Below are 15,587 nucleotides of genomic sequence, written 5' to 3'. Positions count from 1 at the left end.
TTGAATGACTATGAGATTCTGCAGCTTATGCCCAGGTAGCTCAGCGGTTTAGCGCCGCCTTCAGTCCAGTGCATGATCCTGGAGACCCGGGATCGAGTCCCACATTGGGCTCCCTGCACAGAGCCTGCTTCTACCTTTGCCTGTGTCTCTGCCTCTGTCTGTGTCTCTCATGAGTAAATAAATAAAAATCTTAAAAAAAAAAAAAAAAGATTCTGTAGCTTACCTATGCAGGTCCTCAAGTCACTTTAGGAAACTCAAATTGTGGGTCAGAATTCAGCATTAGTCTGAGAAGGTAAGAAATATGGGCTTTATTTGGATCCTAAGACTTACCTTTAAAGGGGCACTTTTTTTTTTAAGATTTTATTTTTTTATTCATGAGAGACACAGAGAAGTAGAGACATAGACAGAGGGAGAATCAGGCTCCTCGCAGGGAGCCCGATGTGGGATTCAATCCCTGGACCAAGATCATGCCCTGAGCCAAAGACAGACGCTCAACCGCTGAGTCACCCAGGTACCTCAAAGGGGCACATTTTAATAGGTTCAAGAGAGACTCGAAGGAAGAGGAAGGTAGGAGGTGGTGGGACCCTGGATGTGGTCGGGGCATGTCCTGAGACAGAGAAGATGGGAAAGGGAAGAAGAGACCTCAGGAGCCTCTGTGTCCGTTTTTTTTTTTTTTTTTTTTTTTAAGATTTTATTTATTAATTTAAGTAAACCCTACTTCCATTGTGGGGTTTGAACTCATGACCCTGAGATCAAGAATCACGTCCAGAAAGTGTATTTTGCAGAGGCAGTTCTAGATTCCTGATAATGTTCTAGACCTTCAAAGTACTGATACCTGTAGGTGTCCTGGTTTTAGAGCCATGGCTGTCCAGTTTAGTTTGAGAAAGTAAGTTTGGGGAGATTAAAAGTTCCCATAATGGCCATGGAAGTTCTAAATTACATTCGGTTAAGTTGGTCCATTTAGTTAGAAGTGTGCGTGGCAGGGGGTGCTTGGGTGGCTCAGTCGGAGGACCATCTGCCTTCGGCTCATGATCCTGGGGTCCTGGGATCGAGCCTCGTGTTGAGCTCCCTGCTCAGTGGGGAGCCCACTTCTCCCTCTCCCTCTGTTGTTCCCTCTGCTTGTGTGTGTGCTCTCTCTCTCTCTCTGTGTCAAGTAAATAAATAAAATCTTTAAAAAAAGTGCTCATAAAAAAAAGTGCTCATGAGGAGGGATTATAGTTTTTAAACATAAAACCAACTGTGGTCCCAGAAGTGGGGGACAGCACCCCCAGTTTTGATGATGGGGACCCCATCTCCTTGAGGTTTGTCTCTAGAGCACACAGAAAAATTCCTACACAGCACAGTTTGAACAGGAACAGAAATCAGACCAGAGGGCAGATGAGTGAGTACTCACCGAAAGGTCAGAGCCTGAAAATAGATCCTGAATGAAGTCAGGCAAGCTCAAACACAAAGACAGCGGCACTTGAAATGTGGGAGAAAACTTGCCCTCACAATCCAGGGTCAGCAAGGAAGTGGCAAGCCCTCCTAGCTGGCGCTGGGGGCACTGCCACCTGTGTGTCTACTGGCCTCAGGGTTGCTAGGGTTGCCCCTGCATCCCACTCCTGATCCCCAAAGAATGGCAACCTTAAAAATACAAAAGTCAGTTATTTTACCAACAAACGTGGGTTTATTTGGAAAGAGCAGAGAGTTGCAATTTGGGACAATCAAGCTGTGGTAAAACCGTGGGCAAGTCCAACAGACAGAAGGGGGAGGGTTATCAGGGAGCAGAGGGGGGAGCCTGAGAGGAAGGAATGGATGTCCACCAGAAAGGAGCAAGGGCTCCAGGTGATGGTGGCCTTTCCCTGGCTCAGTTGCAGGGGTTGGCTGCGTTCTTGTGGAAGAGGCAGCGTGCACCAGATTTCAGCTGAGGATTCTTTCCTGGAAGCTTCTTTTGTCGGCATCTGTGATTGCTGTGGAGTGGCACAGCTTCCCCGCTAACCTCCTGACTCCATTCAGTGGGTTTTCCTTTTATGAGTGGTCATGCTGCTACTCCACAGACAGGCTGTGGCCCTGTTGTCGCCCTCCCTCATTTGCTCAGGAGAGAGCCAAGCTCAATGATCTCAGGCCCCGAGTCATGAATTCCATGCATCACTGGGGTTGTAGAGAAGCATCCTGTGAGACGCTTCCGGAAGCAGAAGTGCCAGTTTGACCGTGGACAGAGGAAGGGCGGTCCTAGGAGGAGGCCACTGGGAGAGGGAGACCTGCATTCCTGTAGGGAGGACTCTGGGCTGGTCAGGCCTGCTGGCGAAACGGGAGTGGAGGCTGCTAGCAAGCCCTGTGCTGGCAGCTGGGTAAACTTGCTGTGAAATGAAGCTTCTTGTCTATGCTCTCCGCCTCCGTGCGCTCGCCAGGCAGGCAGCGACCTGGGAGCATCTGGGGCCTCGGAGCTCCCAGCATCCTGGGGAGAGGTGCTGGGCTTCCACGAAGGCTTTTGTAACCAGGTCTGATCTGCTGTTTCGAGCCTGTGTCACTCCAAGGTAGGGTGACAGGGACATTTCTGTGCCCACTGCAGTGGCATCTTCCACTCTTGGTGTCCAGCTCTTAGGGCAGACTGAGCCTTGGGTCACATGACTCAGGATTTATTGTTAATCAATTGAGTGCTGGGTGTTCAGTGAACTGCTTGATGGAGCATACCCACTCACATGTTCATCTGGAGTGGAGGATCTAGCATGCTTTTCTGCCAGGGACCAGTTGAAACCTGCCAGGCTTTGTTGGAGGACATGGGCTTTCAGGTTTGGTGGGCTCCGGGCTCTGGGCAGCTGGCACCTTGGAGGGGTTGAGGCAGGTGTGGAGTTTGAAGCACTGTGCCTGCCAACAGCTGTTCCGGCTCATCACTCTCTGGGCACGCGCTGCTAAGCAGTCTGGGGATGTGTGCATTCTGCTTGTCCTCGCAGGGAAGGGGTCAAGCTGGAATTTTGGACCAACAAGTTTGTACAGGGCGGGGGGAGCTGTCCTTGCGGGGTGGGCTTATCTTCAGCAGCATCACCTTGTGCTGCTTTCCGGGGCCTTCCTGTGTTTATTTCAAACTTTTACAGAAACTTTGTTCAGTGGATGTATTACCCCCCTACTTTGTACCAGCTCTCCTGACACGTAACCCGTGTTCTCTGTGACTCACCCACTGAAGTGTACAACCTCACCAGCAAAAATAGGTTTATTTGGGAATAGCAGAGAATGACAACCCGGGCCAAGCAAGCTACTGTGAAACCACTGGCAAGTCTGGAGAACAAAGAGGTTGCTTTTATAGAGGGAAGGGGGAGCTGGGAGGGCTGTTGTAAACTAAAAGTCCATTGGAGCAGAGGTGGAAGTGTGGTGGCTTCTCATTGGCTGCATTGTGACAGTCTCTCACTGGCCGAGTTGATGCCTGAACCTGAGCGCCTCTCTTCCTCCCGCTGGGGTACTGGGGTGGTCGGGCAGGAGTGGTGTGGTGGGGACCTGTGGAGACCTCTCTTCCGGATGTGGTTGCAGCTGACCAGTTGGGTGTGAGAGCGCCCCCTGCTGGCCTGTCGATTCCGTTCTAAATGAGGCTTTATTTTTTATAAATTTAATAAATTTTTATTAATTTATTAAATCCCCTCCACTCACTAATCTCTATTCTTTCTCTATCGGTTTGTCTTTTGACATTCCAAATAAGTAAAATTATGCCATCTGGTGTTTTGTGTCTGGCTTCTCTCACTGAGCATCCTGTTTTCAAGGATAATCTGGGTTGTAGCAGGTGCTGTGCTTCCTTCATCATCCAATGTAGGGGTACATACCGTATTTCATGTATCCATTCATCAGGTGATGGACATTGCTGCATTTCCACCTTTTAGCTGCTATCTATAATGTTGCTATGCGCACTCCTGTCCAAGTCTTTGTGTGGGCATATGTTTTTATTTCTCTGGAGTATATACCCACTGTGGCTTAATAAGAAATATATATTTGATCTTTTTTCCTGGGTCCTGGCACAGAGTTCCTAAAACACTTGAAACTTCCTGTGTGAGAGTCTTTGGTGTGCTGTTGAGATGAGTGGTGGCTGGGAGCCCCCGAGATAGCTTGAGGATGAGGGCCAGTAGCCAGGATGGCCCAGGCGTAGCTAGTTCAGTTCCACCTCCTACCTGGATGTGGGAGGAGGGAGGGCTGGAAGTTGAGTTAATCACTAGTACCTCCATAATGGGACCTCCATAAAAATCCCCAGCAGTGGAATTTGGAGATTTTCCAGGTTGCTGAACACATGGAGGTGTTGGAAAGGGCGGTGTGCCTGACTCCCACTCCGTGTCACGTCCTGAGTCTCTTCCATTTGGCTATGCCTGAGCTGTATATGCTTTATAACAAACCAGTAAATAGGAATAGAGTGTTTGCTTGAGTCCTGTGAGCTGCTCCAGCACATTATCCAATTGGAGGAGGTTTTTGTAGGAACTCCAATTTATAGAGCCAGTTTTTCTGAAGTGCAGGTGGCCTGGGACTTGGACTGGCATCAAGGTGAGGACAATTGAGCCCTTGAACATGGGTCCTGCACTAACCCTGGGCGGTTAGTGTCAGGACTGCATTGAGTTGTAGGACACGCAGCCAGAAAAAAAACCCCGCACACCAGATGTCAGAGGTGGTATGAGTAAAACCAGTTGATCTGGGAGTGGAATTGCTGGGTCCTATGGTTACTCTAGAGGTAAGCTTTGGAGGAGCTGCCAGGTGTTATCCAGCCTGGCCATTGTTTTGTTGCCCTCCCCCAGCAGTGCCAGAGGGTTCCACATCAGTGCTAGGTATCTGCCTCTTGGGTTGCAGCTGTCCTGGCCTAGTGGGTGTGAAGTGGCATCTCACTGTGGCTTTGATTCCTTTTTTTTTTTTTTTTTTTTAGATTTTATTTATTTATTCATGAGAGACACCGAGAGAGAGAGAGAGAGAGAGAGAGAGAGAGAGAGAGAGAGAGGCAGAGACACAGGTAAAGGGAGAAGCATGCTTCATGCAGGGAACCCGACATGGGACTCGATCTCGGGTCTCCGGGATCACACCCCGGACCAAAGATGGCACTAAACTGCTGGGCCACCGGGGCTGCCCTGATTCCTTTTATTTTATTTTTTTTTAAAGATTTTATTTATTTATTTGTGAGAGACACAGAGATAGACAGAGACAGAGGCAGAGAGGGAAACAGGTTCCCTGTGGGAAGCCCGATGTGGGACTCTATCCCAGGACCCTGGGAACATGGCCTGAGCTAAAGGCAGATGCTCAACCACTGAGCAAGGCAGGCATCCCAAATAGGATTGGTTTCTTAATTTCTTTCTGCTAGTTCATTATTAGAGTATAAAAATACAACAGATTTCTGTATGTTAATTTTGTATTCTGCAACTTTACTGATATCGCTTATTAGTAGTAATAGTTTTTTGGTGGATTCTTATATTTATTATTTAAAAAAAGATTTTATTTATTTATTCATAAGAGACACGCAGAGAAAGGCAGAGACATAGGCAGAGGGAGAAGCAAGTTCCCTGCAAGGAGCCCAATCCCAGGACTCTGGGATCACCACCTGAGCCAAAGGCAGATGCTCAATCACTGAGCCACCCAGGTACCCCTTTTTGGTGGATTCTTTAGGGATTTCTCTATATAGTATCATGCCATCTGCAAATAGGGACAGTTTTATTATTCCTTACTGATCTTAATGCCTTTATTTCTTTTTCTTGTCCGATTGCTGTGGCTAGGAGTACTAGTACATTGTTGAATAGAAGTGGTGAGAGTTGCCTTGTTTTTGATCTAAGAGGGATAGCTTTCAGCTTTTCATGGTTGAGTATGATGTTAGCTGTGGGCTTGTCATATATGACCTTTATTATGTTGAGGTATGTTCCCTGTATACCCACTTTGTTGACAGTTTTTATCATAAATAGATATTAAATTGTGTCACATGCTTTTTCTGCATCTATTGAGATGACCATTCAGTTTTTATCCTTCATTGTGTTTTTTTTTTAATTTTTTAAAATTTATTTATGATAGTCACAGAGAGAGAGAGAGAGAGAGAGAGGCAGAGAGATAGGCAGAGGGAGAAGCAGGCTCCATGCACTGGGAGCCTGACGTGGGATTCGATCCCGGGTCTCCAGGATCGCGCCCTGGGCCAAAGGCAGGCGCCAAACTGCTGCGCCACCCAGGGATCCCTCCTTCATTGTGTTAATATGGTGTATCATATTGATTGATTTGTGGGTATTGAATCATCTTGCATCCCTTGATTAAATCCCACTTGATCGTGTTTATTGACCCTTTTAATATATTGTTAAATTTGGTTTGGTAATATTGTGTTGAGGATTTTGCATCTCTGGAAAACATATTACTGACCTGAGTCCAGCCTACCCAACAATAATTTTTTCTTTACTTGATTTTGCTTTAATTGCTTTCATGTACCTACTAAATTTTTACATTTATTTTTATGTAACTGATAGAATATAGAATAGAATACAGTTAAAGAGTGGAGTTAATTTTGTCTTTTTTTTTTCCCCTCCCCCGCCCCCTCCCTCAGTGGAGTTAATTTTGTAAGAAATTCCAAACTATCTTCCACAGTGGCTGCACCGTTTTTGCATTCCCATCAGTGAGTGAGTTCCTGGGCTCCACAGCCTCCATACATTTGGTATTTTGTCTGTGTTCTGTATTTCGGCTATTCTAATATGTGTGTAGTGGCTTTAATTTGCAATTCTCTACTGATTTATGAAGCTGAGCATCTTCTCATGTGCTTATTTGGCATCTGTATGTCTTATTTCATGAAGTGTCTGTTTGGATCTTTTGCCCATTTTCAAATTGAGTTGTTATTGTAGAATTTTAAGAGTTCTATATTTTGGATACAAGTCTTTCATCAGGGGGCACCTGGGTGGCTCAGTGATTGAGCGTCTGCCTTTGGCTCAAGTCGTAATCCCGGGGTCCTGGGATAGAGTCCTGCGCCAGGCTCCCTGCTGGGAGCCTGCTTCTCCCTCTGCCCATGTCTCTGCCTCTCTCTGTTTTCTCTCAGGAATAAATAAATAAAATCTAAAAACAAAAAAAACCCCAAAACAACAAAAAAAGTCTTTCATCAAATACGTGTTTTATAGATATTTTCTCCCAGTCCTTGGCTTGTCTCTTTATTCTCTTAACTGTGTCTTGGTTGGTTTCTTCAGCTGGCCAGGGGCAGGAGCCAGGCCTTTTTCTAGGTGACAAGGAAAAGTGCCACAGCTTCCAGGAGCTCTCAGCTCTGCACTCAGCTCTATGTAACAGGTGAAAAACAGACCCTGGTAGTATGATGGCTGACTTCGGGACAGTGGCAGGTGTGACAGAACCAAGACCAGTACCCGAGACTGTGTCTCCTGGGCCCACTTGCGGTGGGCATTTCCTTACTGCCTCTTGTGGGAACCTGCCAATGTGGTCTGTGGGTTGTGCCCCATGGATGGGCTGTTTGATGCCTGGTGTGTTGGGTGGGGCTGTGGTTGTAGAGGCTGAGTCGCTCCCCTCTCACCTTGCTCCCTTCTCTGTTGAATCCTGCTCACCCCAGAGCCATTGCCATTGACTGTCTTCAGTGGCAACCTCCTTAACATTCAGGGGAGTCTGAGCACCCCTGCACAGGGAGACTCAGGGTGGCCACAGTGGCAACTAGCCCGTGCTTTCGGTTATTCTGGAGAAGTCCTCAGGGCCTGTTCATCTGCCCACTGCGGGCTTCACTGCCGGTGCCCTGCGGGCATGAAAAAGGGCTTTGATCAGTGCTCTGGTGGTACCGGCTTGCACTGGGCGGGTAGGGCTCCTAGTGCGGCCTCCTTCCCATCTCTTCTGGGGGTTGCAGGCATAGAACTGGTGCTGAGATGCTGGGGGTACATCAGAAGCCCTGAAGCTGCTGCTGTGTCCAGCTGTGCCTGGTTTCCTTGGGGCTGAATTCTGGGAGCCCTGTCCTGAGCCAGAGTGTTTCGAGGCCTTGTCGAGGCAGAGGGTTCTGGAGGTGGAGGAGTGGGCCTATTTCCCCACAGCTGTCTGCCCCTAGGTATTTTCAGGACAGCTGTATTGTGCTATACCTGGCATCCCGTGGGTTCATTCACTCTTGAGGGTAGGTGTGTGTTTCCTGGTGTGTTCACAAGGTTGTGCAGCTGTCACTGTGATTTAATTCCAGAACACCCACCCACCCACCCCACCCTCTACTGAGTAGTACTATGCTCTTTAGCTCTCCCTTCCCGTTTGCCTCCACCAGGCCCTGGCAGCCACCAGGTGGCTTTCTTCTATGGGTTGGCCTGCTCTGGATACTTTGCATCCATGGAACTGTGTCTTTCGTGATGGCTGCTTGCACTCAGTGTGGTGATTTCACGATTCTCCCACGTGGTAGTGTGCATCAGTACTCGATTCCTGTCTGTAGTCAAATCCTATCCTGTGGATAGGGCCAGACGGCCCTTCGTTCATCTGCTTCTGTGTGATGGGCACCTGGGCTCTTCCCACCTCTTTTGGCTGTTAGGATAGTGTTGCTGAGAACCTTTCCGGACGTCTGGTTTTATCGTTTCAAATGATTCTTGGATAATTTAGGACATAACAAACCACCTTATGGTTATCTCACTTTGTAATTATTTACTCATAAGGCTGATAAGAGAGGATTGCTCCCTGTGGACAGATCTGTTACCGACTTGAACCGGCGTGCTGCAGGACCGGGCAGATGAGGCACCGTCCTCGCTGATATGATCGAGTTGTGGGTGGACTTGCAGGTATTTTTCTTGGCTGTGTCATTTCCTGCAGATTTCCCTCATTGCATGTCTCTGTTTTTTTTGTTTTGTTTTGTTTTTTTAAAGACCTTAGCTCTACTGGCCTAGGGTGTATCCACGTATTCAGGTGTTAAGTAATTGACCCTGCCTGTCGTTCCCATGGATCGTTCCAAATCTGAAAAATGTCTTTCCTCTCATGATGACAATAGGAAGAGAACTTCATTTGGGTCTTCACTCTGCGGATTGTCTCAAAGCTTTTCTCTAGGTAGCATTTTCTCAGTCGCAGATGTGGGTTTACCTCTCTGCACGTTGCCCCCCAGCATCTCTGCACCACGTGCTGTGCATCCCCGGCCTAGTGCCAGCTGGCCTCTCCATCAGAGATGTATCACTCGGGATTCCGTGGGTGCTCCGGTGAGAATCGTTTCTCTTTAAGCCAGTCCTGTAGCGTTTTAATGATCTTTCCATAATTGAGAAATAACATGGTGGGGCAAGTTGCACCCCGTTCTTGTCCGTGTGTGAGTCATTGCTTCATCACTGGAGTGGTGTTCTGACAGGAAGGACAGTAGGGCTTTCAGTGTGCAGAGGCTGTGTCTCCCCTGGCCTAGCACCCTCCCAGGACATTACCCCAAAGGAGCCAAATGCTATGTGTCCCAGGTCTGTGTGATACAGGCCTGGGGCCTCTCTCCTCACCTCTGCATGCCAGCTTTACACACAGGTAGAAGTTGGGACTTGAACCAAGTCATTTCCAGCATCTTTTCTTGACTCCAGTTTGCTGTGATTTTAGGGAATTTGAAAAGGTCATGGACACATGCAGTGTTTGGGTGATGGGGTGGCCTCACCTTATTTGAAGTGAGCAGTGTGCCCGGAACACCCAGGGTTGGGACCAAGGGGGAGAGAGAAACCAGTGTTGCTTAGGGAAGCGGCAATGCCTGCATGGATGAAAGGGACCAAGTCCAAAGGGCACAGCATCTGGGTTGAGGCCCTCCTCTGGATCCCATCTGGCTGCGGCTCCGAGAGGGACTAACAGAGACCATGCTCGTGCTGCGGCGAGGCACATCCCTAAAGGTGTTTAGGAAGGGAGCTGAAGAGGCCTGTCTTAGGAAGAAGGCCAAGCTGTAAGACAACTGCGGGATGGCTGGGGGTAGAGGTGCTTGGAGGGGGCGCTGGTGGTAAATATGGGGTGGGAAGAGCTGTGGTGCCTGCACTGGTGGCCTTGGGGGCCTTTTCTCTGGCCTGCAGGTGATAGATAGGCTTGACCAAAGCCAGAGCATAGCCCTCTTATGTAGGGCACCCAGAACCCACTGCGTTGGTCTGTTTCCTGAGCGGTGTGTGGGGGCAGCGCTCTTGGCCTTTTGGTACAGGGGTGGGGAGTGGGGCCAGGCTTCTCTAGGCAGGGAAGGCAGGAGGAGGGGCAGGATGATGACCAGGTGCACACAGCCTGAGCACCCAGCTGACCAGAGGAGACCTAGGGTGGGCGGGGTGGTGGCCTCCATCCACTCTGTCTCTCTTTGATTTGACACCTTTTCATGGCACTTTGTGTCCTGCATGGTGCCAGGTATGGGGGACATCTCAGTGAACAGGATGGCCCCAGGCCAAAATCTGGAATTTTGCTTCTGTCTCTTCTCACAGAGAAGTGGGAAGACTTGAGACAGTAGCACATGTGTCTTTAGGAGTAATTTGTATTTTAGGGAGGCCACCAGGAGCGGGGAACATGCTGGGCCTTTGGTGAGTGAAGCTGCAGGCTGAGTTTGCCTGGACCTTGCTGGTGCTCGGGCCTAAGTTGACCTCCTGAGCACAGTACCTGCCAGAGTTGCTGCACAGGCAAGGCGGATGTGTGCTCAGGAGCCAAGCCAGGTTGACAGTTCTTAGGCAGGGTGCCCTCAGGTGGCTTGCAGGCAGATTCAACCGTTCGTGGCAGCCATCCTGGCCCCTGATTGCGGAATTCCTGGAGAAGCACAAGGAAACACTTGCGCTTAAACACAAGGAAAGTAATTACACATCCAGCCTCCTCTTATAGGGCTGCCAACTGCTCCTCGGCAACTCTGATGGCTTGCCTTCTTTCCCCCCAACACCCAGTGCAAACGGAAAGTCTGTCCCTGGTGGCCTGGCACCACGAGAGGTGGGGAGGCAGGTCTGTGTGGTGGGAGGGCAGCAGTGTCAGCCAGGGGAGAGCTGGGGCTGGCAGGCTGGCTCTTCCTCTACCTGCTTCCCTTCTGGTGGCCCACCTGGCCCCTAGAGCCTTAGGAGGTAGTCTTGGGGACAGGTGTCCCATGCCAGCCCCTCTGGGCAGGATGTTGGGCTCTGCACCTGATGTGACCCCTCACCGTGAATCTGACTCTGTCCTGAGACCCTGGAGAAAGTCTGGGCAGGCATTCCCCTCGTCTTTCTGCCTCCCAGAGGCTTCTGAGAGACCGCCCCTGTGACTTCTAGATGTCGCCGAAGGGCTCAGAGAGGCACTTCTCCACTGTCATTATTTATAAGTGAGATTTCTATGGCAACCAGCTTTTAGTAGACTCCTCGGATTGGTGTGGCAGCCTCTTCCTGGTTCAGTTGGGCAGCCTGGTGTGGCGGGGAGTTGGGACGGTGCTTTTGGAGGGGAAGAGAGGGGTGACGTGGCTGCCACTAACCCCTTGCTTCTCTCGGGGACCCAGGACGAACCGCGGGCATGGCTTCCCAGTTGAGCAGGTACCGCCAGTAACATGCCCCTCCTTCTCTTGCGGGGAGCCTGTAGCAGAGAGTCTGTCTGGGGGCACCGTGAAGGGATCAGGTGGTAGAGGGCGTGCGGCTCCTGTGTCCAGCCGGTGGGCTGGCTGGCTTCATGGGGCCGAGGACAGCTGTGCCTGCTCCAGTTCTTGCTCTCTCCGGATGTTGGGTGGGACTGAAGCTGGGCCAGGAAGTCCAGCCCCTGCATGACCTCCCTTCCTTCCTGGCTAGAGCCCCAGGGATGATGGAACCTGCTTTTCCTGGCAGCCTTGCTGCTTCTGCCGCTTCCCTTACCCTTGCCAGTGGGGTTCTGGGGTTGTGCGGGACCTGGCTGTGCTTCCTGCCTGCCCAGCCTCTGGGCGCTCTGGGTTCTTGGGATCAGCGGGTGCTGCTCAGCTGCCTGTACCCGGAGTCCTCTCTTGGTTCGTTTCCCTGTCCCAACCAAAAGGTGAGCCTGGGGTCTGGGTGTGGTTGGCACCTCCTACCCCTGCTCTGGGGCCTGAAAGACCCCAGGGACTTTTTCCACCCTTGCCTCTTCTAGGGGATGTGGTGGGGGCTCTGGGATAAAGCAACTTTGCTGGAACCTTCTTAGGCAGTAAATTGGAGAGGATCAACGGTGTCACTTGGGCTTTTGATTGGCAGGGTCCTCCCTAAAAAGATGAGGTGTTCACATGTGCCATGATCGAGGGTGCCTGGTGTGAACCAGCCCCCTGCCCTAGACCACCCCGTGGTCAGCCCTGCAGCTCCTTTTCTGCTGGGGACGGCAGTGCCTGCTCTTCCTTGTCTCCCTGCCAAGGTGGCTGCTCCCTGTGCTGAGCACAAAGGAAGCTCTAAAGCTACTGCTGTGTTTGGTCAGGGCGGAAGCACCCTGGGTCATCCCTGTTCAGGACAGCTGTCGTTGCCTCTCTGGTTTGAGCCTAAGGCTCAGGACCTTTGGCACAATCTGTGAGGTGTCCTTACCACATTGGCTGTTCCGCAGGCCCCTACCTGGACCACAGCAGCAGGCCTGGTGGTTTTGTCTGTCTTTAGTGCAGGTGGACAACCCAAGAGGACTTTATCTGTCCAGGGAATCTGGCTGTGCTTGGTGCTGCCTGCTGCCTTCCACCTCAGAGAGCTATTTGAGCTTTCACTGTTGGATCAGGGGACCCTGCCCACCCCCCAGTTACCATGGAACTCAGGCTGCAGTGTTATGTTTTAGCAGGGACATTTTTGTGTTAGAATCAGAGAGGCTGGCCCCATGCTGGGGGGCCTATGGGACGGTAGGGACAGTGGTCAGCCCTCTGTGCGGAGGCCTGGCCAGTGATGGCCGGGCTGGGGACGCAGGAGCTGAGTGTCAGCTCTGGCTGCAGCCACCACACCGCAGGTCCTATGGGGCTCACCTCTATCACTGCTGTCTTCTGTGATGGAGTGAAGCCCCCTTTAGTGTGAGTAGAGTGTCCTGTGGCTGTCAGAACCAGTGACCATAGACTGGGTGGCTTAAAAGAACAGGGGTTTATTTTCTTGCGGCCTGGAGGTCATAGGGCCCAAGTCCTGGCATCAGCAGGGCTTTGCTCCCCACGAGGGCCCTCGAGGAGGATCCTTCCTTGTCTATTCCAGCTTTTGGTGGCTCCTGGCATCCTTGTGTTTCTTGGCTTGTAGACGCATCATTCCTGTCTCTGCCTCCTCCCTGTGTACGTCCAAATTTCCCTCTTCTCAAAAGAACACGAGTCACTTTGGATCGGAGTGCACCCTGATGACCTCATTTGAACTCGGTCATGCTCGAAAAGACCCATTTCTAATTAGGTCCCATTCACAGGTTCCAGGGCTAGAACGTGAGCAGATCTTTTGGGGGGGACACAGTTCAACCCAGTATAAAAGCTCTGTGTGGGACCAAGGAATAGGGGGATAGGGCCTGTCCTAAGGTGTCTGCTGTGAGGCTACATACACAGAATGCAGGGGGAATAGGTTTAATCATGTTTGCAATGTGTAGGATGAACTTCTATGAGTGGAATCACTGGATGGGAGCTGCCTACACACTTACGGGTTTTGATGGGTGATGCTGGGCTGCCCTTCATGAGGCTGTGTCTACTTATGCTCCCCCATTCATAGATGAGTCCACTTTCCTCACAGAAAGTAGGTCAGATGTTGCTGAAACAGGTGGGTACAGGTAGGATGGCAGGCAGGCCCAGGTGTGGCAGACAGCCCTGGTTTGACCAGGGCCATGGAAGACGAGGCAGGAGAAGTTCCAGACCCCTGAGGGCTTCAAACTTCCCAGTAGGGAGTTTATTTATTTATTTTTCAAAGATTTTATTTATTTATTCATAGAGACACAGAGAGAGAGAGAGAGAGGCAGAGACACAGGCAGAGGGAGAAGCAGGCTCCATGCAGGGAACCCGATGTGGGACTCAATCCAGGGTCTCCAGGATCACACCCCAGGCTGCAGGCAGCACTAAACTGCTGCGCCACCAGGGCTGCCTTCAGTAGGGAGTTTAAATCTTTACTTTGTAGTTAGCAAGGGCCCTGGCAGGTCTGAGCAGGTGACTGAGGACTAGAATCCTGCTTAAGAAGGATGTTCTCAGGGACACCTGGGTGGCTCAGCTAGGAAGTATCTGCCTTTGGCTTGAGTGCTGGGATGGAGCCCCACATCAGGCTCGAGTGGAGAGCCTGCTTCTCCCTCTCCCTCTCCATCTGCCACTTGCCCTGCTTGTGCGTGCTCTCTGTCAACTGAATAAATAAAATCTTAAAAAAAAAAATGCCTCTTGAGGCAGTGAGATAAGTGGCCACTTAGGTCCCAGAGATGAGAGGCAGGTGCAGAAGCCTCCCAGACCAAGTGCTGCTTGGCGTTGTGCCTGTTTCTTATTTTTTAATAGTGAAAAGGAAAGTGAAACACTCTTCATACACACCTCTTCATTAAAAAATGGGAAAACAAAAGCTTGAGTGAGGGACCACATGTTCTCTTGGCTGCCCTCACTTCTCAGACACCTGCCTGCCTAGAGAAGACCAGGCCAGGGGCTGGGGAGGAAGGCCCTGGGGGAGAGGCTGGTGCTGTGGGGGCCCTGGGGGACAGCCCTGCCCAGCAGCAGAATGTGGGCTGGGGTCAGGGTCAGGGTCACATCCTAGACTGGGGAGGTTTGTGCCTGCACTCTGCCTGTGTGGCCAGCTGGCCTGGGGAGCTAGGACGCTGTTCTGTGTGGGACCCAGGGTGACAGGAAGGGTGGGGGATAACAAGCTTCCCAGTGAGCTTTTGTGCCCAACAGCTTGTAGTCTGGAGCTCTCAGCATTTACTCCCAAGTGCCTGGGCTCCTGGGGGCAGCCGGATGTGGACGATGTGGGCTTTCTGAGGACTGTGAAGTGTTGCAGGATGGCCCCAGGCACTATCTCAAAGGTTGCCTCCTTATCAGCCTCTTCCCCTAGCGCCCCGCCGGATGTGAGCACTTCCTTGTCTGCCCCGTGGCCCCCAGTCTGTCCTCTCCCAGCCTGAGCCGAGTGGCTGTTGTGGCTGTCGGCCCACCATGGAGGGCACAGCCCCACTTTACAGACAGGCAAATTGAGGCCAGGGGCAGGGGGGGAATCAGGCTGCCCCTGAGGCAGGCCCTGGTGCTTCTGGGAAAGGCTGGATTCAGGTTTCCCTGATGCTCTGGAACCCAGGAGCTCTGCTTTCCCAGCCAGCCCCTGCCTCCTCACAGCTTCCCTAGTATCTGTGCCCAGGGGGACCAGCCTCTGGGCGTAAATGACCAACTGTCCCTTACTCAGTTGAAAACAAATACAAAGGAAAGAAGTTGGTAACAGCAGTTTCATTATTAAAATTGGCTACCTCTTAACTCAGGCTTTAAAAAAAAAATCCGGGGATCCCTGGGTGGCTCAGTGGTTTAGTGCCTGCCTTTGGCCCAGGGCGTGATCCTGGAGTCCTGGCATCAGGTCCCACGTCGGGCTCCCGGCATGGAGCCTGCTTCTTCCTCTGCCTGTGTCTCTGCCTCTCTCTCTCTCTCTCTCTCTCTCTCTATGTCTATCATGAATAAATAAATAAAATCTTTTCCCCCAAAAAAATCCACTTGCTATAAATTCGAATTTCTATTTTTTTAAGCCTGAGTTTTTTTGAACTTGAAAATATTTTAAAAATTTTCTATTTTTGTTTTCCAGCATTGTTGTGTAATTGACATAGAATGTTGTATTCGTTTTAGTTATGCAAGGGGGTGGTTTGATTTGTGT

The 15,587-nt window shown here is 50.8% G+C and overlaps 1 protein-coding gene across 3 annotated transcripts in view; it reads left to right on the top strand.

The window, feature by feature from the left end:
* ACOT7 (acyl-CoA thioesterase 7) overlaps positions 1–15,587 on the top strand; it is a 101,481-nt gene that overhangs the window by 14,287 nt on the left and 71,607 nt on the right. The window contains exon 1 of one of the 3 annotated variants that reach the window (XM_041772804.1): positions 2,327–2,516. The exons of 1 other annotated variant lie outside the window; for it this stretch is intronic. In XM_041772804.1, the coding sequence (XP_041628738.1) occupies positions 2,347–2,516 (170 nt within the window). In that variant the 5' untranslated portion in view covers positions 2,327–2,346. Of the gene's footprint in view, positions 1–2,326; positions 2,517–11,272; positions 11,382–15,587 lie in introns of those variants that run through there. One more of the 3 variants, XM_041772806.1, reaches the window with a different exon arrangement.

The sequence above is a fragment of the Vulpes lagopus genome, chromosome 10, assembly GCF_018345385.1.
Source record: "Vulpes lagopus strain Blue_001 chromosome 10, ASM1834538v1, whole genome shotgun sequence".
Taxonomy (NCBI): domain Eukaryota; kingdom Metazoa; phylum Chordata; class Mammalia; order Carnivora; family Canidae; genus Vulpes; species Vulpes lagopus.
Note: the sequence above shows the minus strand (reverse complement) of the source record. Positions and strands in the feature narration are given on the sequence as shown.